Source organism: Ambystoma mexicanum, chromosome 11 (genome assembly GCF_040938575.1).
Source record: "Ambystoma mexicanum isolate Mex_15411 chromosome 11, UKY_AmexF1_1, whole genome shotgun sequence".
Classification (NCBI taxonomy): Eukaryota; Metazoa; Chordata; class Amphibia; order Caudata; family Ambystomatidae; genus Ambystoma; species Ambystoma mexicanum.
The window spans coordinates 1,456,976,266-1,456,999,343 of record NC_090934.1 but is presented as its reverse complement, the minus strand read 5'-3'; the positions used below and the strand labels follow the sequence as shown (position 1 = coordinate 1,456,999,343).

Here is a 23,078-nt window from a genome sequence, read left to right as displayed (position 1 = left end):
TAAGCAGAGTACGACGAACCCACCGCTGTCCCTTTCCATTTCCTCCCCACCAACTCCATTTTCTCTCGCGTCAGATGCGTCACCTGTAGCAAGGCAACGTCTATCTTCTGTCGTTTCAGATACAGCATAACCTTGTTCCGCTTCAAATAACTGTTGAGCCCTCTAACATTCCACGTTAATATCCTAAGGTCCCCCATGGTTCATCAATAGCTCCCCTTCCCCCTTCCAAGCAGCCCTCCTCCCCACACCAAACAGATTCCTGATTTTAGTTCTTCCCCCAAGGCTCATTTTTAAACTTAAACACCCCAAAACCCCAACCCAACCAACTGCCCAGCTCCATCCCTGGATCTCAGGCATCCCCGCGTTTGGTTCTCCCTTGGAAGCACAATTTGAGAACCCGACAGGGTGTCACCTCACTATCAGTGACCAAACTAAACTCTAAATGGGGATATAAAGATCGGCCCCAGGAGGCTCCTTCCTCTCGCAGCAGTCTCCGTGCTCACGGATCATGTTTCCTACCAACTAGCGCGTACCTGCTCTCCAACTGCTTCAATGACTATAATCAAGTCCCACAGTCTGCAGCCCAACCAGGCCCGCAGCTTTACTTATCTCGTCCTGCTCCGTCTTCCTTCTGAATATCTGGCTCTTGAGGGCAGCTCTGCACATCCAGCCACCCCATAGCATCCTCCGGGGTGTCGAAGAACAACATCTTGTTCTTATAAAAAACCTTTAGCTTGGCCGGGTAGAGCAGCATGTATTTGTACCCAGCTTCCCGCAATCTCCTCTTGACCGATCCAAAGTTCATACGGCTTCGCTGTACCTGCAGGGTATAATCAGGGTAGGCAGTTATGTTCGCCGCTCCTCGTTGTATTGTTCCCCCTTTGCGGAAGTGTTCAAGGATTCTTTCCCGGTCCCGGTAGTTGAGGATCTTGGCGATCATTGGCCTGGGCGGATTTCCCGGCGGCGGCTTTCTCGTTAAGGCCCTGTGCGCTCTTTCCACTGCAAATCCCTGAGACAGGGTTCCCCCAGTGATCTCCTGCAGCAGCATATTTTCCACGAACTCCGTAGGGTTGTGACCCTCAGCTCCCTCTGGCAGTCCAACAATGCGAATGTTGTTCCTCTGGGCGCGTCCTTCCGCCTCCTCCGCCCTACTCTCCAAGTTGCCCACACGTTGCACCAGGACATGGAGCTCTCGCTTCTGCGCAGCGCAGTCTGCCGCAGTAGGGCCCATCTCTTTCTCCAGAGTCTCTGTGCGCTCCGCCAGAGTCCTCACATCCTGCCTGAGGAGGTTCACGTCTTCCTGCACCGCCCCGACCTGGAGTACCATTGCCGTCTTCAATTCCGTCACAGCCAACTGGAGCTTGGTCTCCCAGGCCACCTTCAGATCCGCGATCGCCGCAAGGACCTCCTGATTCGTGCCCCCGCGGCCATTTCCCCTGCTGGGGGTTTGTCTTTACTTCTGGCTCCGTCCGGGCCAGTCGGTGTCCTGGTGTATTCGTCCAGCGTGGGCTGTTTACCCTTCGCTCTCAGGGGCTTATTAGACATTTCTCCCGTCAGGGGCAGCCTCCTGTCCGCGCTTGGATTTGCAGCAGGGTGTCCCAGTGCACTTTTTTGCTTTCCCTTCGCTACCGTTGCATGTCTGTCACGAAGCTCCTTTGTTCCCTGGCCCATCCGGCCATTCTATCTTCGTTCTCTGACTCTCACAGTCCAATAATGAGTGGAACTGCGCTTCTCCTTCTTTTGAAAAGTTCTGAGGGCACTCCCAGCACTTTCAGAAGTGCCCATGTGTGTTTTCAGGAACCTCTGGGATCTTTAACTGCACTTTTTACCCTCGCCTGCCAACAGTTCCACAATCCAATATTGTATTGCAGGCTCTCACCTCCTGTCAAGCCCTGCCTTCACCTCATTCGGCCTCAGCTGTACGCTTATTGAAAGCCCCGGCGCTTGGGCTACAAAATGTCAGGAGCCTCACTCTGTGTTCGGAGCGCTCGATACATTTGTAGCCTTCCAGGAAGACATCCGCGTTATTGTCAGGGCTCAATGCCCCAGCTGTCCACTGGCCGCACTGCTGCTCCCGTGGCCGATCCTCCGTAACACGAGATACAATGTATCTCTAACCAGGCCCGGCTTCCCTTCAGTTACGTGCTGTTTTTCGCAGCGGTGAATCGGGCTTTGAAGCCGCCGCGCCCGGAGCCGCTCGCTCGTGCAGGCTGCACACCTTCCGATCCTGATGCTCCTGCACCAGGCTGCTTCAGCGACTCCCGGGCCTCGGGGCCGCGTCGCACGGAGCCGCTTCCCTACAGAGGCTGCACACCTCGCGGGCCTCGGACTGGGTGTCGGGTGCCCTTAATGTTTGTAGCACACCCGATCCATGCTCCTCCAATGCCGCGCACCTCCGCTGCAATCGCGCGGGCAGACAAGTCGCCAGGCGCCCAGGCCAGCCTCTCCTTTGTTCCTTGATTATGCGGCGGCGGCCATCTTTTTCTTCGTTACGCTCTCACCTCGAGATTTTCCCTCAGCTTCTGGCAGCGCTCTTACAGTACGGGTCCGTGCCAAAATGTATCCACACGTGCACCTAAGATTCATATACACGATCCTCCTTGTCACAGCATAATTGCATCAGTCTATGCACGGTTTTCAGTCGGATAATGTGTGGATCTGCAGGAGCCCCCGTATGGACACGTCTTCTCACATGGCTTCCTGGCCACGCCCCCCCGCACGGGGGAGGTGTTGTATCTGAATAGAAAGGGACATAGCCCCTTTAAGAGCAAACACACACCACAGCGGGAGGAGGGCAGAAGGGGAGGGACAGAGGGAACGTTGGGCAGTTAAAACTATGTTAAGAATAAAGGAGGTTGACACCAGCAGCGGCTCCGCGCATCATTGGCGAGAATGCATATGAGTGAATAAGGGAGAGGCCCTAACATTTATGTGAAGCTATTTGAAACACATTGTGTATAGCATAGCTCTCAACCATTTGTGTTGCAAAGGCGGGTGAAATCACCCGATTTTGTTTTTGGCGGGTGAGACGACCATTAGAATTAATGGGCTTGCAGGAGGCTTGGCGGGTGAGTCAGCCCTTTACAAGGCGGGTGACACCCGCCAAAAGCATGTGAGTTGAGAGCTATGGTGTATAGGCTCAATATAAATAAGCTATCATTACAGATCATATATTCTGATTCCAGTCCCTCTGGGATCACAATCCTACCTCTGTGTGGGACCAGCACAACATTGGGACAGGTTCTCAATCCAACCTAAACATCTTGAGAGATGTCTGTGCTCTTGTTGTGGGAGTTCTAAACAGCTTGAGAGAGATGTATGTGCACTTGTTGTGTGAGTTGTACACTTCACTGTTTCTGTTTATGGCCTGCCTCCTCTTTCAGGCCTGTGGTCCATGTTTTCTGTCACGTTTTCTTGCCTGTTGTTTTGGCGCCTTTTTTTTCAAACCCGCCGCAGTGACGTCGCCGCCCTCTCTGGATCTACGTTCCCAGTGGGTTCATTGCGCATGCGCAGTGAGGGGCAAGATGGCGGACAGTGCGGAACTGAAGGTAAAGCGCAGCTGGAATTCACTGGCGGCGGGGGCCACAGCCAGTGGAGCCCGGGGGAGGGCGCGAGGGACGTGGGGAAGAGGCAGCCCGGGGCGCGGCAGCTGTAACCGCCCGGGATCCTCTGCTGCGCTGGTAGCACACACAGGGGGGCGGGTAGCACATTCTGGGATCAGCTGTCTCTGGGAGTCCCTTAGTCGAGGCTGGGTCCCTGCCCCCCGCCCTCTGCTGAAGTTGCTGTGTGTTTCGGGGGGCGTTGACCAGAGAGGGGCAGGCATGGGTCTCCTTGCTCTGATGGTGTCACTGGTACCTGGAGTGTTGGGGGTTCAGGGGCGCAGCAAGTTGCAGGCGTATCCCCCCTGTTTTTTGGTGGCTTGTAATATGTTTCCATGGGCTGGGGGTCAGGGAGCTGGCTCGGTTCCCGTGGTTACTTGTCATGGTGCCCTTTGGAGGAGAGCGCAGGGATGTGTGATGTTCTCTGTGTTGTTAGTGGAACTCGTCTCTGATTGGGCGGCAGGGATGTTGCCTCTTTGCTCCTCTGTGGTCGTGAAGTGCCTCCCTCTCTAGGTTGCTCAGATGCCCCCTCCAGAAATATGGCATGCTGATCTTGCATTATACCGTGTTTTTTTTTGTTTGTTTAAAAATCCAATTAAAATTAATGGTTTATAAAAAAAAAGTACTGGGATTATCACTTCTGGTGATACCTGCGATGATGGGGGTTGGTTCTGTTATTGGGGCTTTGTCCTCGGTTGGGGTAGCTGAGCTGTTACTTCAGTTAAATAAGTTTTCTGTTTGCAAAGAGACGCACGACGCTGCCCATTAGTGAAACCTGTCTCTGAATGCTGTATGACCCAGTTATTAATAACAGCTTGCAGTAGGAATGCTCTAGCCCCTCTCTCTCTGGGTTGTTTGATTCTTGCCGCTAATGCTTGGCTGTCATTCATTCATTCATTCATTTTGACATTTGTTATAGCGCCTTTCACCATAATTTGAATTTTTGTCATTAAAAGTAGCTTCATGCTTGTTCTGTCAGGAACAGGCCAAATGCTGTAGTTAAAGCGGCTTCCTTTAGGCTGGATCTGTGGTCTCGGTGGAAGATCTTGCTTTGGATATTTAAGGTCGCATGTTAGCCCTGGTGTGTTGGGTTGGTCCCCAGTGTTGCCTTTTTAGACGAGGCTTGTTTGTATATTGTCACGTGCAGATCCCAGTGGGACAGAGATGACTTTTCTCAATATTTGGACAGCATGGCGTTTTGCGGAAGCGGTCCGCTTGTTACGTCTCCATGGTTAAAATATGAACGGACTCGTATTGCACACTAATGTCCACGCGTGTGCCACTGGCAGGCTTCATGACATTCGTGTCTTCGCTCGTGCTGCTGTTTTGAGACTGAGCATTTCCGATTTGTCGGGAGAAGTGTCAGTTTTGAGACTGCTCTTGCTACTCCGTTTTTTTTTTTTTATCGCTCTTGACTCTTTGGATGTGGGGATCTAATGGGGGGGGGGTGGGGGGACCCCAGCTATGCATTGTGGATCCGCCCAGTGGGATTGAACTTCTCACTTTGTGTTCCGTTATGAACGAAGTTGCAACGTGGTCATTTTAGGGGGTCAATGGTGTTTGACCCAATAAACGCTTGTTACACCATTTTGTCTCCCTCATTTGGCAGGGGTGGCTTTTATCTTGATATGTCATTTCCCCCCAACATTTTCAGCTAAGTTGGGCCATGCCAGAGGTGCCTCGGTACTCGCGTTGTTGCTGATGGGAATCTGCACTGGCTTTCATCATCGCTGTTATGGGTGCATGTCCTCCCCAACTCGCATCTGATTGTCATGGAGAGTTGTCTCTTTTGGCCGTGGTTGGTCTTCCTCTAAACAAGTATGATCTATAGCATTCATAACGCGCCTATACACCAGTGTTTCAAGGCGCGACGAGGCAAGGAAGGGCGAACAGAGGGAAGACGGACAACGATTTTACTAGGCCAGGTGTCATTCAGATTCAGGGGAGGGGAGAAGGGAAAAGTGCGTGGGGGAAGGGGGTATCTGTTCTTAGGAAGGGGGCAATTTCACCACCTGGGGAGAGAAGACTATATTTCCCAAAGCAAAGGCACACTGTGTTTGTGCATTTGGTAGGGTGACTAGCTCGATGGCATGGAAGAAACTGCCCATCTACCACTTGGTGACACTTTCGTGGTACCTGGTGGATTAATTAACTAATTTGGAAGCATCTGCGCGAGGATCAATTGTTTTTGTTGATGCTGATGTGCTCTTATTTTTGGGCAGGGTGCATGCGTGGTGTTCGGGTGTACAAGGACAAAAGTTCCTGTTAAATCGGTGGTTGCATTTTGTGGGGTGATGGTTAACATGACAGGGCCACTGGCCGCGGCACCTTTTTTTTTAATTTAAATGTTTTCTATATGTTTGAAATGCAGTGACACTCTCTATCCTTCTCCAATTACAGACTGGAAGGGGTTAATCTTCTGCTCTACCCTCCCCCCCTCTGCTGATAGGTCAGCAGCAGGGCCTCATGTGTTGGCTCTGCTTATTCCGATCCCCTCCCCCACCCTGCTTCCAGCCCTACATCCCTCTCTTATTTCGTTCCCTGGCATGTGCTGCGCTGCTCGTGTACATCCTGGGCTGAAGTGGCGTGGGGGGATGGGATCTTCCTCATTCACGTTCACTGTATATATAACGCAGCATGTGCCTTTCCAGGTCTCGCTATTAGCTTAGTTTGGCTTTCATGGTCTCTAAGACTCCATGTTTTGTAATCCCGAGCAGGTTAATACTCGTCCCTTAGGCTGCACAGCAGAATACACTGTAAACGCACGACTACACCCACCTTCTTCCCCCAGACTCAGGCGTGCCGAGGCCCTGTGCCTTCCTGCCTTTATTTCCATGCTGCCATTAATTGCACTCTTTATTGGCTTGACAATTTCGTATGAATTATCAATCTAAACTTTAAATCGTTTATTTTTTGATGTATGGAGATAGCCTGACCTCCCACGCGAAAGGACTGTCCCCTGTGCGTTACTATTTTTATTTTATTTCCCCGCCACTACTTATGCCCTTTGAAAAACACTCTTCCCAAGTGTATGAGCGCTTTAAGCACCTGCCCTCCTCTTCAGTAAGCACGCAATTGACCGTAGTGAGTTGGACTATGCCCCAGTTACCTGAACATGGCTATGTTCTAGATTAAAGCAATACTCGTTGCTGTTGTACCAAACGCAACGAGTAGCGTTTAACAATGACTTCTATTCTAGACCTTTCCTCATATAAGGTTAATGATGAGATTTGCCCTTCCAAATGTATAGACCGCAAGCCCTTTTAGATAACACCAGGGGTTTCCTTTTATCAGTATTTATTCCAAGATCGTTTTAGAATCCAGCCGGTCCTGATTGAACTACTTAGTTAATGATCATTCATTCACTTTCCAGTTCAATTTGTACCGACGAGTGTTAAGCCAGCCAGCAGCTTCCTGCTTTATTAGCATTGGCTGGCCTTTGGGTAATGCTTCCAAATATTGTGACGTCTTTCATTATTGATGTTTCTTGTAGAACAGTTCCTGAAAGGTAACCGTTCTACTCTACTTTGTAGTTTTTGCTATTACTTGCCTTCCACTCATTCCGTGTCCTTAATACTGTAACCATGTAATTATATCCATTTTATTTCATCGTATCACGGCATTTCCCTTATTGTGAAGCTAGGTTTACGCTCTATAAAAACTAGCTCGTACATTTCTAAAGTAGTTGCTATTGTCTTTGACGCTTGCACTAATCCCTTCAGTATGCATTATTCCCCTCTCAATTGACCCTACCCAAATTATCCCTTTTTGATATGCGGAGAATGGGTCAAATACCTTATTTTCTCTTTTGCAAAGCCATTTTGACTTTTGAATTAATTGTGGGGAAACTAAACCACCTTGCCTTCGAGTGTTCTTGCACATGTATTTGCAGGACCCCGCATTATGTAGTGGAAACGTAGCTTAGAGTTGTCGGTGTGGAATTTCTTCTACTGTTGGCCACGCTCAACGTGCTCATTCGCACTTAGTTCATTTCTGCACTGAGGTTCTCCAGTGGCATGGAAACATGACCCACCCACCATGCGTCGACCAAAGGGAGAGGGAAGCACAACAGAGGACCACATGGCCTCGGCATTCTCTGGTGTATTATCTAACGCATAATATGCCTTCATAGTGCCGTGCCCTGCATTTGGTGTGCTGTATCCCCTGGAATCTGTATTGGTGTGTATGGTGGGGCCAGAGGGAACATCGTGAAACTGGCATTCTGGGGTAAGCAGTACGGACGGATGCTCTACCCTTTGGATTACTCGCCTCTACTTGCGTGTGACGGATGGGCTGGGGTGTCCGTTTGGCACTGTCTAGGCTGAGTGCAGATGTGAGAGTTGCTTGTACCTAGAATTCTGTCTACTTGCAGTACATGGAATAGATGCAAGAAACGTTTTGTATAAATGCCACACAGCTCTCACCATTTTAACCATGTTTGGTGGCCATTGTGGCCTGTACAAAATAGTTATATGGGAGTAGAGTAAGTTCGAGGCAAGTGTACATTTAGTGGATCTCCTTTGTTAATTTCCCTTTCTCTTCAAGTAGGGAACCTAATAGTACATTTCTGAAATGATGTATTTATTTGAAGGATAGAGATGTCCGTTTTGATTAGAAATGACAGATGCTGTCATTCCCCCGAAAGCGTGCCTGTTCAAAGTGCGACATAAAACAAACAATATTAACATGGTGGACAATTGTTAGAAGCTAAAGAGAGTACTGTACACATATACAAAATTACATTATTGTGGCGCACTGAATAGTTTGGGTAACAGAGGGAGGGAATGTGGGGAGCTCTTTGGTCAGTAAATGGTTTAAATCCATCTTTTGAAGAGGTTCACAGCTGCAGTGGGGGAATGGATTTGATTTTGATGGAAACTGGTTTTTAGTGGGGCAGGGTGAGTATGGAGAAAGTTGAAGTGAGGTGGCACATTGAGCTTGAGCGTAGAGGAGATCTTTAATAGATTGAGTAAGAAATGGAAGATTTTTCCAAATGTTGAGCGGGTTACTGTGAGCAGCAGGGGCTTTGATAGAATAGTCGCAATGAGAACACTCCAAAACTACAATTTTTGGGTGAGTGAATACAAAGTTTAGACTGGATGTAGATGAGATGGGGGCAGGGAGGGGTGCGTTGGAATTTTGTATTTTTTTTACACATTCGTAATGAGGCCGGGGAGAAACGGCCAGTTACAGATTGAGATGGCTACTGGTAAAAGAGATAATGTCACCCGCAAAGAGGTGGTAGTGAAAGCCAAATGACGAAATATATAGATGGTGAAGAACAGGGTCCAAGGACTGATCCTTGGGGTGTAGCCGGGCATGCTGACCGCGATTGGTATTCAATCAGGGTTGTGCATTTCAGTAGACTTTTAAAGAGTACCTTTCCAGGTAGGAGGCCCTCCATAGTAGAGCAGAGTTGCAAATTCAATATATTTCGGAGTGATGTGGAAAGGGAAGTGACGGAGCGGCAGAAATGTCTCCAAGGATGCATGTAGAAAAGTTTGGATTACTGAGTATCAGAGAAAATTGAGACCTGCAGGAGTGCAGTTTCTGTTGAGTGTTTGATACAGAAGCCAGATCGAAGTCTCTCGTCATTATTCAAAAGGTAGTTAGCAAACTGGTTGAACACCACAGCTCAAGGACCAACAGGCACAGTACTCATCGGTTTATTTATAAACAAAAAGAGCTCTATTTATCCTCTGGGGGAAAATGTGGTGCACTACATAGTTATAACGTTTGTCGTCTTTGTCAAATGGGCAACAGGTTGAACTGGCAAAATAAACAAGGCATGGGCAAGAAAGGAATAATTCAAAAAAACATGCACAAAGGCATATTTCGAATACAATTTCAGCATGGAATTCCAAGGATTCTGGGTATATACACATCCGTTTGATGCTATGTTTACTATCCTTTGTTGTGACTGATTTTTCTCTGATTGCTGTGGAATACTAATGGATCCCAAGCAATCTTAAACAATTTCTCCATCAGACAGGAGTCCCCCGCCCCGCCTTGCTGTTGGCTTGGATGGCAAGAAACAGATCTTATTTGCTTCCTCTAAATTGTGACTTTCAATTTAGTGTTATCTGTCAACAGTGTATAGATATATATTTGTTTTAATCCACACTTACCCAACCAATTGTTATGGGACCAACCTGGTTGTTGGATGTATGTTATGTTACTTGGCATTTAAAAAGTGCTTTATGTATCATCAGTATGATCTCAACGCCGCTGGTAGGTTGAACGCCCTCCGGAACCGCAGTCGTCAGTAGAGAGAGAGAGACATAAGGTGCGGGGGTGCACCAGATATGTGTGCAGCCGGTGTGGCAGTTGCATGATATCCGCTTCTTAGTGGTAGGTGTGGTGGTTGGGAGGTCGGGTATGTGTTCATTCTGGAGGGTTGACACCCAGACGGATTTCTGGCTGCGTTAGGCCTGAGGAGACACTTAAGCTAGCAGTGTGTGCTCAGCTAGCTGTGTTTAATTAGGATGAGGAGGAGTATGTGGCCGGTGTTACTATGAGAACAGCTGTACCTTATGTGTCATAGTATTGCTGTGTTCTAGTTGAGTGGAGGTGTATAGGAGAGAGTAAGCGTGGTAGTGTGATATGGTGGTTGTCAGTAAGGTGCTTGAGATAGAGCACTCAATCTGTAACATCTATCATATCTGTTTTATTTACTCTCAGTTCATTCCACTTGGTCTGTTTCATCCACTTGGTCTGTTTCATCCATTTTAATCTACTAGTCCTTCCATACACTCAACCCTTCTTCCACATGATCTTCTCCATCCATTTCATTCTTCCCATCTGTTTAATGTGTTCTATCTGTTCCATCCTTCCTATTCATTCGATCCGCTCTATCCGTTTGTTCTGACAAGTAGACTCAGTCCAACCAGCTCTCTGTTTCATTCACTCTATCCGTTCCATTCACTCAATCTGTTCTGTCCGCTCTATCCGTTACATCTACTCCTTCCGCTCTGTTCATTCACCCTTTCCATCTACTCCATCCTTTCCACGCGTTCAATCTACTTTTCCATTACGTCTACTTCATCTGTTCCTTACATTTCATCTGTTCAGGATACTTCTATTCCCCCTCTTCTATCTTCTGTCCCTCCAGTTCTTCCGTTCCATCTAATTCTTCTTCCGTTCCTTACACTTCATATGTTCAGGATACTTCTATTCTCCCTCTTCTTCTGTTCTGTCCGATTCGTCCCGTTTCATCCACTTCATTCGTTCTACTCAGTTTATCTGTTTTTATTTACACTGGCCGTTTTAAGTTTTGGGTCTCTATGCTGGATTGTTATATTTGATTCAACAACCTTGGGTTTCTGCTTATTGTGGTTGTTTATTCTGTTTGTGCTAAGAGTCGATTTTTAAGTGGAGAGCCACGTTTTCAATAATTTGTGGAAAGAATACCTTCTCATAGTTCCTCTTGTGTAATGAGACCACACGCATGTTTTTGTGTAAATAACCATTGGTTCAAATGCTGTAAACTTTCAACATCTGGCATATTTTCATTTCCTCTAGTTTGCCATCTTTTCAGCAAATGCTGTGTGCCTAATAGATCGAACAATAACGTTAGCCTAAGGAAAACTAGTGTGGGACATAGAGGCGATGTTAAAAAAATCACCAGTTTATTATGGAATAACCCAGAGGTATCAATATGGACTTTTATCAGTCATAGAAGTCCTATGTAAGGCACAACCTCGCACATGTATCTGCTCCCATCATTTAAAAGTAGCACCTCCAAATGCATATTTAAATCCAGATTCCTGTCCCTGGTAGATTAATCATATGCCAAGTGCAGTCTCAAATACCCCTGTGAGGTCCATATAATACAAATTAATTATATTCATCATTTTCTAGTTAACATTACTGGTCATTGATGGGGCACAGTATCTTCAGTGAAGGGGTGTGGTCATATGAAAAAAATGATTGAAAAATGAAATATTTGCTCAGCACAGGAATAAATGAAGTAGTGGTGCAGGAAAAAAAAATGGACTCCTCGCTATTATGTTTGCCATTTTTCAATATAGACCTAAAATACCAGTAGTTCTTCTGTAAGGAAACACCTGTGATTGCTTTGCCCAAATATTGCCAGTATTTACCTTATGTAAGGTCACAACTGTGATGGCCTTGCCCCAGATATTAACAGCATTTGTGGAAAATCTATGAACAAGGGTGTGTCATGTATTTTTGCTGAGTTGGAAGGGAATATATTTATGAAATATGACCGTTTTCTCAAACTGTGTAGTGCCATTATGTTTTGTTTCATAGTTGAGGCACACATGGAACTTAAATAGGTAGTGTGAGAAACCTGAAGATGCTCTCGCATCTACTCCCTGGGGATCTTCTACTCTGGTGGCCAGCAAAGGGCCACTGCTTTTGGATCCCGACCTTGGGGGTGGACTAGCGAGGGAGGATCACATAAGTGGAGGGTCCTTTGGGAGAGGTTGTCATAGGGCAAGACACAGTATCCCCCTCCTTTGCTGACAGTGACTTACCTTACTCTCCCTCTGCCTTCGTAGGGTATTCCTGCCCATATTCTATTTCCCCTGAACTCAGACCAAGTACTAAGAGGAGGAAGATCATTCATAGAGTAATACAGATTACCCTATGGAAAACATCACTTTAGTACTGGGATGGAACACAGAACTAATCGGGCATGTTCCTTTTATTGTGGTCAGGCAATGAAGCCTAAGGACTTGTACCTGAAACCCCTTAATAGGGCTCACATGGATAAAATCTGGAGCGCAGGACGATTGAGAGCAGCAGGGAAGCGGGACCAGCCATGAGGGTAGTTTTGAAGAGCGGGACGCTGAGGACATGCACAGTGTGGCAGGTGGTAGAAGTGGGCCGAAGGAGCAATGTCTCCCATGCTCTGGTGAGGTCTGAACAAGGCCATGGTACACATGCGCTGGTGAGGTCTGAACGAGGACATGGCATGGATCAGTCCCTTCATTGTGGCTGCGGAGTGCTTGTTCTCCTGGGCAGAGAAACGGACGCAGGAATGTCTGAGGGACAGGAGGTGAGACTCTGATCTCGACCGCAAGGATTGTGTGGAGCGAAGAAGGCATACAAAGCAGCAACGGGAGTTTTGAGTGAAGAGAGATCTGGGCTCGCGAATGAACGGACAGGTGAAAGTATAGTGATCGTAAAGACTTTAAGTGATAGTGTCTCAGAGTGGTCTCGTACAAGAGGTACGTTATCGAATGTCTCCAAACTGACTTGAAGGAAAGGAATTGAGTGGCAGAAAAGGGGAGCAGCAGTGAAGTGAGAGCAAAACCAGCTCTGACTGATGAATGAGATGGCTGAAAGAAGAGGGCTGGAAACTTTGCATTTGATAAAGATTACGTACAGTAAAATTAACGGAATAAATTGAACGACAGAAGGGGCGAACTGTGAAGTGGGAGCAAAAACCCGCTCTGCCAAGGAAACAGAACTTAAAGTGGCTGAAGATTTGATAATTGAAGGACTAAGAACATTAAACCGAGAGGCTACAAGGGTCCCTGTTTGTGTAACCTGTAGTGGGTGGACCATGCAGTCTGTTAACTGCACCACAACCAGGGTGTCCCCACAGAAATAAATAACGTGCAGTGGTTTTGAAGAGAAGTGATTTTGATACTATGGGGGAAGGGAACCCTGAGCTCCCCTGAGACTGTTAACACAAAAATTGCCAGGTGGCATAGTGGTAACAAGAAGACAATGGGCACAAAATGCAATGCAAAAAGGGTGCAGAGATGAAGCTTAGCAGCATGGTTATGTTATTTGGCATTTATATATCATTATGACCTCAAAGCGCTGGTAGGTTGAACACCCTCGGGGACCGTAGTCCGAGTCAGTAGAAGTAGGGTGTCGAAGGGTGCTTGGGTGCACCAGTTAAGTGTGCAGCTGATGTAGTAGTTTGATGGTAGCTGCATTCTAGCATTAGGTGTGGTGGTTGTGGTATTGGATCAATGTGCGCCGTCTGGCGGGTGGACTTCAAAACTGGGTTCTGGCTGCGTTAGGCCAGTGGTTCCTGAGTTCAACACCCTAGCGTCGTTCAGTCTTTCGGAAGACAATGTGTACCATCCAGGCAGCATGCAAACCTTCGACACAAGCTCAATAAAAAAGCAAGTAGCTTTGTTTCTGTCACTTGTGCCTTGGCGGGCAGTTTGATCCTCGTCTGGCTTCTATTGACTGGGTCCTATCATTCATTTCAGACCTGGCAGCAACCGGCATCCACATTTGTCGTGTGTAGCTTATTTGTCTGCCATGGGTGCTTAACTTAGCACAGATGCTTATTCTTTTAAACTCCAGTCCAATCATAAAACTTCATTTAGCTGTTCATAGATTTTCCTCTAGTCACCTCACCTTAATTAAGTAGGATCTCAATGTAATCCTGTCGCAAGTCTTTTGATCTCCTGGAGACTACAGTGCTTAAGTTCCTCTCTTGAAAAGTGGCTTTTTTAGTGGCTATCACACTGGCCAGGAGAATAAGTGAGTTACAGGCTCCTTCTATTGAGAAACCCTTTTTAACCTTTCATATGGATAGGGTGGTGCTTTGCACATACAACCTTTGGAAGGAAAGAAGGGTATCTGAATTTTCACATTAACCAGAATACTTCCTGGCCTGTCTTCTTCCCGGACCCGACGTCGGACGCAGAAAGGGTCTTACACAATTCAGACATCAGAAGAGCGCTTACATTTTATCTACAAAGGACAATATCACAGGTTTCCCCCCTTTCTCACCTGTTTTCGTTGTCTGATGGCTTCTTTAGGCGGAGTCTTCTTTCGTATGGTTCGGGTCTTATAGAAGCCTGCTTGGCTGTCCTCGGCTTCAGATTGCGTTCAGCTTCGATGTCCAGGATCAAGGGAAACTCCAGGAATTCAGAAAAGAGGGTGAGGTGCACGCGGTAGCAGTGCAGGGATTCCGGGAAAGGCTGGACAAGAAGGAGGGAAGGTAATTGGAAGAAGGGGATCCTGGAGCCAGGAAACAGCAGAATAATCCAAGGGAGAGTACGGAGCACACGTCCGGTCACAGCTAGCAGCAGCGTTAAGACGCGCAGGGGTGTGGTTTCTTTATAGAGCACGCTGCGTAGAACGTGGAAACTGGTGAGCAGCATTCTTGGTTTGCTGCCATGTTGGTAGTACTATGGAGTGTAAACCCGATGTGTCTGGGACCAGGAGGCCCAGAAGGGGCGAGTTCGATGGTTCATGACAGCATGCCCCCTCCGGAAACCTGTCTCACCGGGTTTGCCCGGGTGTATGAGATGAAACCTTCTGAGTAACCTGGGGGTATTTAAGTTTGAGATTGGTTCCCAAGTGCGTTCACTGGGGGGATATCCTTTCCATTCTACCAGGTACTGGAGTTTGCCACGTCTATATCTAGAATCACAAATCCTGGAGACCTCATACTCCAGTTGGTCATTGACGAGCTCTGGGTTAGGCCGGAGGTTCGTTCGAGAGGTCTGGACTTATGGCTTCATTAAGGATGTATGAAAGACTGGGTGGATTTTCTTTCAGGAGTCTGGTAATTTGAGTCGGAAGGCCACTGGGTTGATGATTTCCTTTATAGGGAATGGCCCATAATACCCGGGAGCCAATTTATTTGGTCGCAGATGCTGTGGCAGCAGCTTCGAGTATAGGCAAACTTTATCCCCTATTGTGTAGGTGGGGCTTGGCCTTCTTTTGGAGTCCGCATACAGTTTGGTCTGGGTCCTGGCCTTCTCTAATTGTTCTTTGGCTTCTCTTTGTACATTAATGAGTGTTTCAATCCAGGAGTCGACTGTGGGGACTGGTGTAGGGTGTGGAAGGACAGAAGGTAGAACTGAAGGGTGGAATCCTTGGCTACAGAAAAAAGGACTGGTCTTAACGTCCGAGTGGTCCGAATTATTATTATTATTATTATTATTATTATTATTAGCAAATTCAGCCACTGGTATTAAAAGGGACCAATCGTCCTGGACCTTGGTAGTGAAGCAACAGAGATATTGTTCCAAGGTTTGATTTACACGCTCTGTAACTCCGTTGGTTTGGGGATGATAACCTGAGGAGAGGGCGCGTTGAATTCCTAGTATTTGGCAAAGAAGTTTCCAGAACTGAGAAATGTATTGAGGCCCTCTGTCCGATATGATCTTGGAAGGGAGTCCATGTAGTCGGAATATGTGTTCCAGGAAAATTCCAGCAAGTTCTGACGAGGATGGCAGTTTATACAGAGGTGTAAAATGAGCCATATGAGTGAACAAGTCAATGGTGACTATAATGGTTGTGTATCCCCTGGAAGGTGGTAATTCCACAATGAAGTCTGTAGCTATGCATTCCCAAGGCCTTGTTGGAAGTGGAAGTTGCTGCAATAGACCCGCCGGTCTTTTGTTGTCATGTTTGTTTTGATTAGACAGAGCATGCTTGAACGTACAATTGTATGTCGGCTTTCATTCCGAGCCACCAAAGTTGCCTATGAATTAGTTGGAGGGTATTGATAATACCACAATGTCTGGAGTAAATGGTATTGTGACAGAAGTTTATTATCCATTGTTGTAGTTTTTGTGTTGGGATGACCAAGGCGTTATCTTTGAACAAGTATCCATGCTTAGTCTTCAAATTCCACTGGTTCTTGCTTGAGATGTCTTTCCAGAGCTCAAGGATTGAGTTTGAATGCGGACTTCATCTAGGAGACTCGTTGCTTGGGCTACAAATATTGTATGGGGAAACATCTTAGGAAATGGTCGGTCTTCAGGAGGTTCATAGCCAGGATGCCGAGACAGGGCGTCAGCGATTATATTTTGTGTTCCAGGAACATGGTGAATCTGGAACTGGTATTGGGCAAAGAAGAAGGCTTGACGGCTGTTCCTGCATTCCAGGGCCTGTAATACTTGGAGATTTCGATGGTCCGTGCAAACCTGGACCGGATGTTTAGCTCCTAGAAGCAAATGACGCCACTCGGTGAAGGCTTGACGGATGGCTAGCAGTTCCTTTTCTAAAACTGAGTAATGACTTTCACTGGGGGTCAATGACCGTGAAAGATAGGCAATGGAATGTTCAGTCCGTCATCGAGTTCCTGTTTCAGAACTGCTCCGATGGCATAGTTAGAGGCGTCTGTTTCTACTAGGAATGATCGATTCATAATAGGTTGAGCCAGGATAGGGGCTTGTGTAAACTGTTTTCAAGCGTTGGAAAGCCTTCTCCTGGACTGATGTCCAATGAAAGGGATTATCTTTCTTCAACAAGGCAATAATCGGTTGAACAATCTCGGAGAAGGATGGTATGAACTTCCGATAGAAATTGGCCAAGCCCAGGAAAGACTGGATCTGTTTTACGGTGGTCGGAGTATGCCAGGATAGTATGGCCTTAATCTTGGATTGATCCATTCCTAAGCCGTCTGGGCTAAGGACAAAAATCCTAGATGGTGAACAGTGCAAACATGAAAAAGGCACTGCTTGGGTTTTGCTAGAAGCTTGTGATCACGTAGCCGTTGTAATACTGCCTTAACATGCTCTTCATGCTTGAGAGGATCTTTAGATAATATCAAAATATCGTCCAGGTAGACGATGACAAAAAGAAATGGCATATCCGAAAATACCCGATCCATGAAGCGTTGGAAGATTGCCGGGGCATTAGAGTCCAAAGGGCATGACCAAGTATTCATAATGGCCAAAGAGTGTTCTGAAGGCTGTCTTCCATTCGTCTCCTTCCCTAATACGGATCAGATAGGCACCCCTGAGATCCAATTTGGTGAATATTACAGCTCCTCTTGCGGCTTCCAGGATATCTGAGATCAAGGGTAATGGAAAACGATCCTTAAGGGTGCACTGATTAAGACATCGATAATCAAGACAAGGTCTGAGCTCTTTGGTGTCTTTCTTAGGAACAAAAAATAATGAAGGTCCAGCTGGAGACTTGGATGGGCGTAGGTGCTGTTTTCTAGGTATTCACGAAGGGCCTTTTTCTCGGGTTCAGACAGAATGAACATCCTTCCAAAGGGAATCACAGCTGAAGGTTCGGTTTCAATAGCAGTCCTCTGGCCTATGGGGTGGTAAGGCTTGGGCAATAGCGGAAGAGAACACATCAACGTATTCCTGGTAGGCTTTAGGAACCTGGACGATGTTAGAGACCATGAGAGGACCTTGCTGGGTTGTTGAACGTTCTTCCGACGGTGTCGGAGAGGGATCCAGGAGTAGACAATGAGACATGCAAAATTCGGAACCTAGGAACAGGGAACCTGCTGTCCAATTGATGTATGGGTTGTGTTTTTGTAGCCAGGGCATTCCCAATACCATTGGCTAATGGGCAGATTTTATGATGTCAAACCTTCTTTTCTCGATGATGGTTTATTGCAGGCTCGATTTCCTTGGTCTGAAGGGTTATGGGTCCAGAGGAGAGAGGTCTCCCATCAATTGCTTCTACAAGTTGCAAGATGATGTCTAAGGACCCATTCTTGGTCTATGAATATTCCCATGGCCCCACAGTCCACTAGTGCCAGAATGGGGTAGGATTCCTTTTTGGATGGCGATAGAAAGGCCTGTAAAATTACCAGAGAGTTCTGTCCAGGAGAGTTCAAGGATGGTGTAGATCTGGAGCGTGCATCTCTCTCCTGAAACTGAGCTCCATCTAGAATCGGTAGCTGGCGTTTCCCGAACGCCGCGCAGGGGCTATTGGACGTTCTCTGACTAAATGCTTGTCCGAGGCACAGTACATGCATAAGCCAGTATGGATCCTTTGCAACCTTTCTTGGGGGGATATGGGTCCATGGAAGGCCCCTAGTTGCATGGGTTCTAGTTCGCTTGTAGGAATAGAAGAATCTTCGGATTTCGAGGGGGTCTCTAAGGGATTCTTATGGAGGGGTGACTTGGTCTTTCTTTTCTCTGCCTTCCTTTCCTGGATGCGAACATCAATCTGTAGAGCAAGATCCATAAGTGCCTGGTAAGAACTAGGACGTGCCACCCTGGCTAATTCATCCCTAATATGTTCATTTAGCGCTCTTCGAAAGAGAGTGAAGCAAGCTTCAGAAGGCCAACCTGCTTCTTTAGCCAGTTGCTTGAATCGAGTTAACGTTCTTGAGCACTAAAGATCTGTTCTGGACGGTCAAACATGGTTTTAAGTGCTTGAATGAGTCCATCATAATCATCCAAAAGGACATCTCCAGAATTAACTAATGGTGTGGCCCAGGCTAATTCATTCCCGGAAAGGTGAGAAATAATAAAGCCCACTTTAGCCCTGGGGGTGGAGAAATAATAAGGTTTAAAGGTAAAGTGGACGAAACAAGAATCCAGGAATCCCCGGAGGTTTATCGCAGAGCCTTCATATTTGTCAACAATGCCGCCCAATAGCACACTATCCTTTGTGGCAGAGTCACGGGATAGTACCAATTGTTTTAACGCAGCGTTTTCAGCTTTCAAGTTTTGTACTTCGGTCGTTAGTTCTTGCATGCCGCGCATAAGATCCTGGATCGCCGCCTCCATGTCTATCTACTTCGGTTAGGTGGCGTCTCAATCTATCACAGGTTCCCCCTTTCTCACCTGTTTTCGTTGCCTGATGACTTCTTTAGGCGGAGTCTTCTTTCGTATGGTTCAGGTCTTATACAAGCCCGTTCGGCCAGATTGCGTTCAGCTTCGATGTCCGGGATCAAGGGAAACTCCAGGAATTCAGAGGATGAGGTGCACGTGGTAGCGGTGCAGGGATTCCGGGAAAGGCTTGACAAGGAGGGAAGGTAATTGGAAGAAGGGGATCCAGGAGCCAGGAAACAGCAGAATAATACAAGGGAGAGTACGGAGCACACGTCTGGTCACAGCTAGCAGCAGCGTTGAGACCCGCGGCGGTGTGGTTTCTTTATAGAGCACGCTGCGTAGAACATGACAACTGGTGAGCAGCGTTCTTAGCTTGCTGCCATGTTGGTAGTACTATGGAGTGTAAACCCTGACGTGTTGGGGACCAGGAGGCCCAGAAGGGGCGAGTTCGATGGTTCATGACAGACAAGTGAATTCAGAAGCTCTTCTCAACTTTTCGTTACCTTTGGCAACCTTAAAGGAACCCCAGCTGCAAAAGCTTCCATTTCACCTTGGGTGGCTTTGTGCATTTTCGAAAGCATATTCGGTTCAAGGCCTTCATGCCCCAAAGGGTATCCACATACATTTGGTGCGGGGGGACCCTGCAGCTTTCCAAAAATATGTTCCATGGGAAACCATTGCTAAGGGGTGGCTCACTGTCAGCCTCTTGTAAGCACTATTGTCTTGATCTCAGCTCCTGGCTGGTGCCCAGTTCGGTCAGGCTGTGCTTAACCTTTTTCAGTAAGGGAGTTCTCCATCCACCGTTTCCCCTTAAAAAGTTCCACACCCCCCCCTTGCCCGGGATTCTCAAGGCATATGCACGATCAGCTTCAACAGGCTGAGGGAGGCTGGACCGACAGTGTATGCGTTTCCTGCAGGTTCCTCTCCACATAGCGGGCCCAGCAATCCACAACCCGGAGCTCGTTCTGCAGTGTGGGCCCGGCTGAGCACTACGTCCTGTGGGCCACTCCCTGCCTGAGGTGGCTTTCCGATCCTTCCTATGCCAACCTGCTGGTCCGTCCAGTAGGGTTCCCTTCGGGTCAGCAATATTGAAGTGGGTGCAGCGGGGGTCCCCTGCTGTTTTATTGCCCCCATCCGGTATTTAGTTGTTAGGACAGCTGATGCTACCCAGTTTTGGGTTACAGCAGCGTGCTTCTACATGTCTTCAAGTTGCAACGGCCATCTTGGAATCCCAGGCAATAATGTTTTTAATGCTTCAAAAAGTGCTCCTGTCGGAATGTCCCAAATGTATGGAGGAAAGGCGACTATGGATTTAGGAGTAAGATGGTCAGTACAGTGAGTAACTTGTTATTATAATGTTTGTTAGTTGTGGTAGACTTGTGCACCAGTACCTGGTTAGTTCTCCAGAAGAAAGTGGACTGTAAAGAGTTAATGCAAGGATTGCTGTCCTTAGCAACTGTGATTGCACTCAAAGGTGACAAAGGGCTGGCCTTTTCTGGCAAAGCCTTGAGAGAAGCCCTGTCAAGCTGGGGATGTACACTGCACTTCTCAAACCCGTTCAGATCTCGGTCTAATAGCATGGTTGAGACCCATTGGGATAATAAAGCAAACCTTGACTTTAACCCAATTACATTCAGAAGATAGGATGCTTTATCATGTACCATTAGTGCAGGATAGCATTAATAACTTGCCAATTTCATTTCATTGTGGGAATAAGAACCTCCCCTTATGAGCTGCTAGTTGGCATTCTAACTTACTGAATCCCTCTAGTTCTGACTAGGCCGGACCAGGTGCTTCTAATGAATCTCCTTGGAGTCCATCTGTTCTGAGGGACACTTTCCACCGCAAAAGGGCAGGCCAACTAGCACCTTGAAGCCTGGGTGTTTACAAAATACAAGAGGCAAGCACTTGGACTGTGCTACAGATATCCCTTGAAGGTACTGGATCAAGAACCGCTGTCGTGCCAGCTCTTCACCCCTTACAAAAGGTACCACTAGTTCTGTGTTGGTAGACCACCTTAATCCACCTCTGGATGGTTACGCACTTGTTCTGAAGGAGCAGGCCCTCTGTCTTGAACAACCTGGCAAGAAGAGAAGAAATAATTATAGCGATCAAGAATCCTCTATCATTTTTCTGGAACAGATTAGCCAGAAACGAAGCAAAACGCAAGATCAATCCTGAAAGATTTTAAAGCGTTCAAGATGCTCCAAGGAACGCAAGATAATCGTTGGAAGGGTCATTTTATTCTACATTTTGCTGTGCCTATGGCTTCTCACGTTTCTTTCTCATTAACCTCAGGAACTTTCTTTCTTTAGTAGAGAGCCATTTAACTAGCAGACAGATGAACATGTAAACCTTAGCATTAGCACATAGGGAGGTGCTGGCTGACATGGGTGGGTTCTCAATACAAATTGGCATATATCCACTTGAGCTAGGTCCGTTCTGGATGTGCCACTATAAAACCTATAGTGGGCCTCGTTTGCAACTCAAGGCAAAATACACATTCGGTGTTGGGATAGTGTCCCCCTTACAATTTGTTGCCGACGGCAACATGTTGAGATGGAAGCATTTGCTCAAAGAGCACTGTCTGAAGATTAATTTGATGACCAGTCTAATCATGTTTGTTTTTATGATTTTGAAAGAGAAAGGACCTAGGCTAATTAGCCTTCGGTGTGGGCTGCACACCTAAATTCCCCCAATAGGGTTAGAACATTTATTTTTAGAATATAAATGACAGTAAAGCCATCTTTGATAAAGTTGCTTCGAAGTGCTTTTATTCTGCAAATTGCAATTCAATTCGATTTCTCATTTAGTTAACGAATGGTTAAACTTCACCAATTCGTTTTGTGCTGATACAATGTCAAAGAAAAATAACCTAGGGCTAATGCATTTCGGAATGATAACATTCCTTCCTCAGAGCCAGGTTAAATGTACACGAGCATACAAAAAAATCTTTCTGTTAGAATATTTTGAAAAACATCAAATGTATATGCATTCAGGAGAACAGGGTACCCACAATTGACAAACACGTACATGTAGACAGAGAGAAGAGAAGAGAACATTGTCAGTGATTTGTAAACATTACATTGCATTAATGCGTTCTTTAAAAGACTATTATCATCCGACATTCAAATTGCACTTCCGTCAAGGTTTACATTAGAGCTATTAGTAAGTGTCTTCTGGTCAAGTATTCTGGGGGATAAGGCAGGACATTTTCATGTTATCACTGACCTGAAACGGGTGGCTTCAGTACATGCCGTTCAAACGTTCCTTCTCAGAACGCTGCGAAATGAAATAGTATGCTGCATTTAGTCACGATCAATCGTGGTAGCTTCTAATACGTGCCTGTCTATGTGAAAGCAGAGCGCTTACCTTGTGAGTGTGTAGCTCGCTCGAGCGAAGTAACCTCCGACTGCGGGTAGCAAGAAGGCTCTGCTTGCGTCTGCGTGTATATATGTAATGTTGTCATGGTGATGTAAATCTCAAAATGGCGGATGGCGGGTGCATGAAGTGGCCATACTAGAGTGGGCAATTAAAGGCAGTGTTAATGCTGGTGTATGGTAACTCGATTGCATAAACATGCTGGATTGCACAAATGATCCTAATAGAACCGCGATGCCCTCTATTCTGATTGGTGAAGTAAATAAAATATAGTGCTGTGCGTTACATGAGGTAGTCAGGGGTAAAATTATGTTTTTGTGTGTGGTTTATAATAATGGGTGGATACTGTGTTCCCAGGTGTTTACATTCTCAAGAGTGACATGTCTAAAACACAGGTAAGTTCAATGTGTTGTAAAAACAGATACAATTATAGAAAACGGTTACAATTATAGAAAACAGTTAAGATCGAACTCATTGTTCATTCCTCGAGGTGACAATGATTCCAGTCTATCAATCCAAAAGGATTCTCTTTGTTGTCTCTTCTTCTTAGTGTCCGTGCCGGTATTTACAATGACTTCTAAAACCTGAAATTTGATCTGGGAGATATTGTGCTTCTTTT

At 46.6% G+C, this 23,078-nt stretch overlaps 1 protein-coding gene across 2 annotated transcripts in view; it reads left to right on the top strand.

Moving 5' to 3' along the window:
- Positions 1–3,504: 3,504 nt before the first annotated feature.
- The window catches only part of PIAS1 (protein inhibitor of activated STAT 1), a 1,034,011-nt gene continuing 1,014,437 nt past the window's right edge, over positions 3,505–23,078 (top strand). Inside the window, exon 1 of one of the 2 annotated variants that reach the window (XM_069625121.1) lies at positions 3,505–3,548. In XM_069625121.1, coding sequence (XP_069481222.1) covers positions 3,525–3,548 — 24 coding nt within the window. In that variant the 5' untranslated portion in view covers positions 3,505–3,524. The remainder of the gene's footprint in view (positions 3,549–23,078) is intronic. The other variant, XM_069625120.1, reaches the window with a different exon arrangement.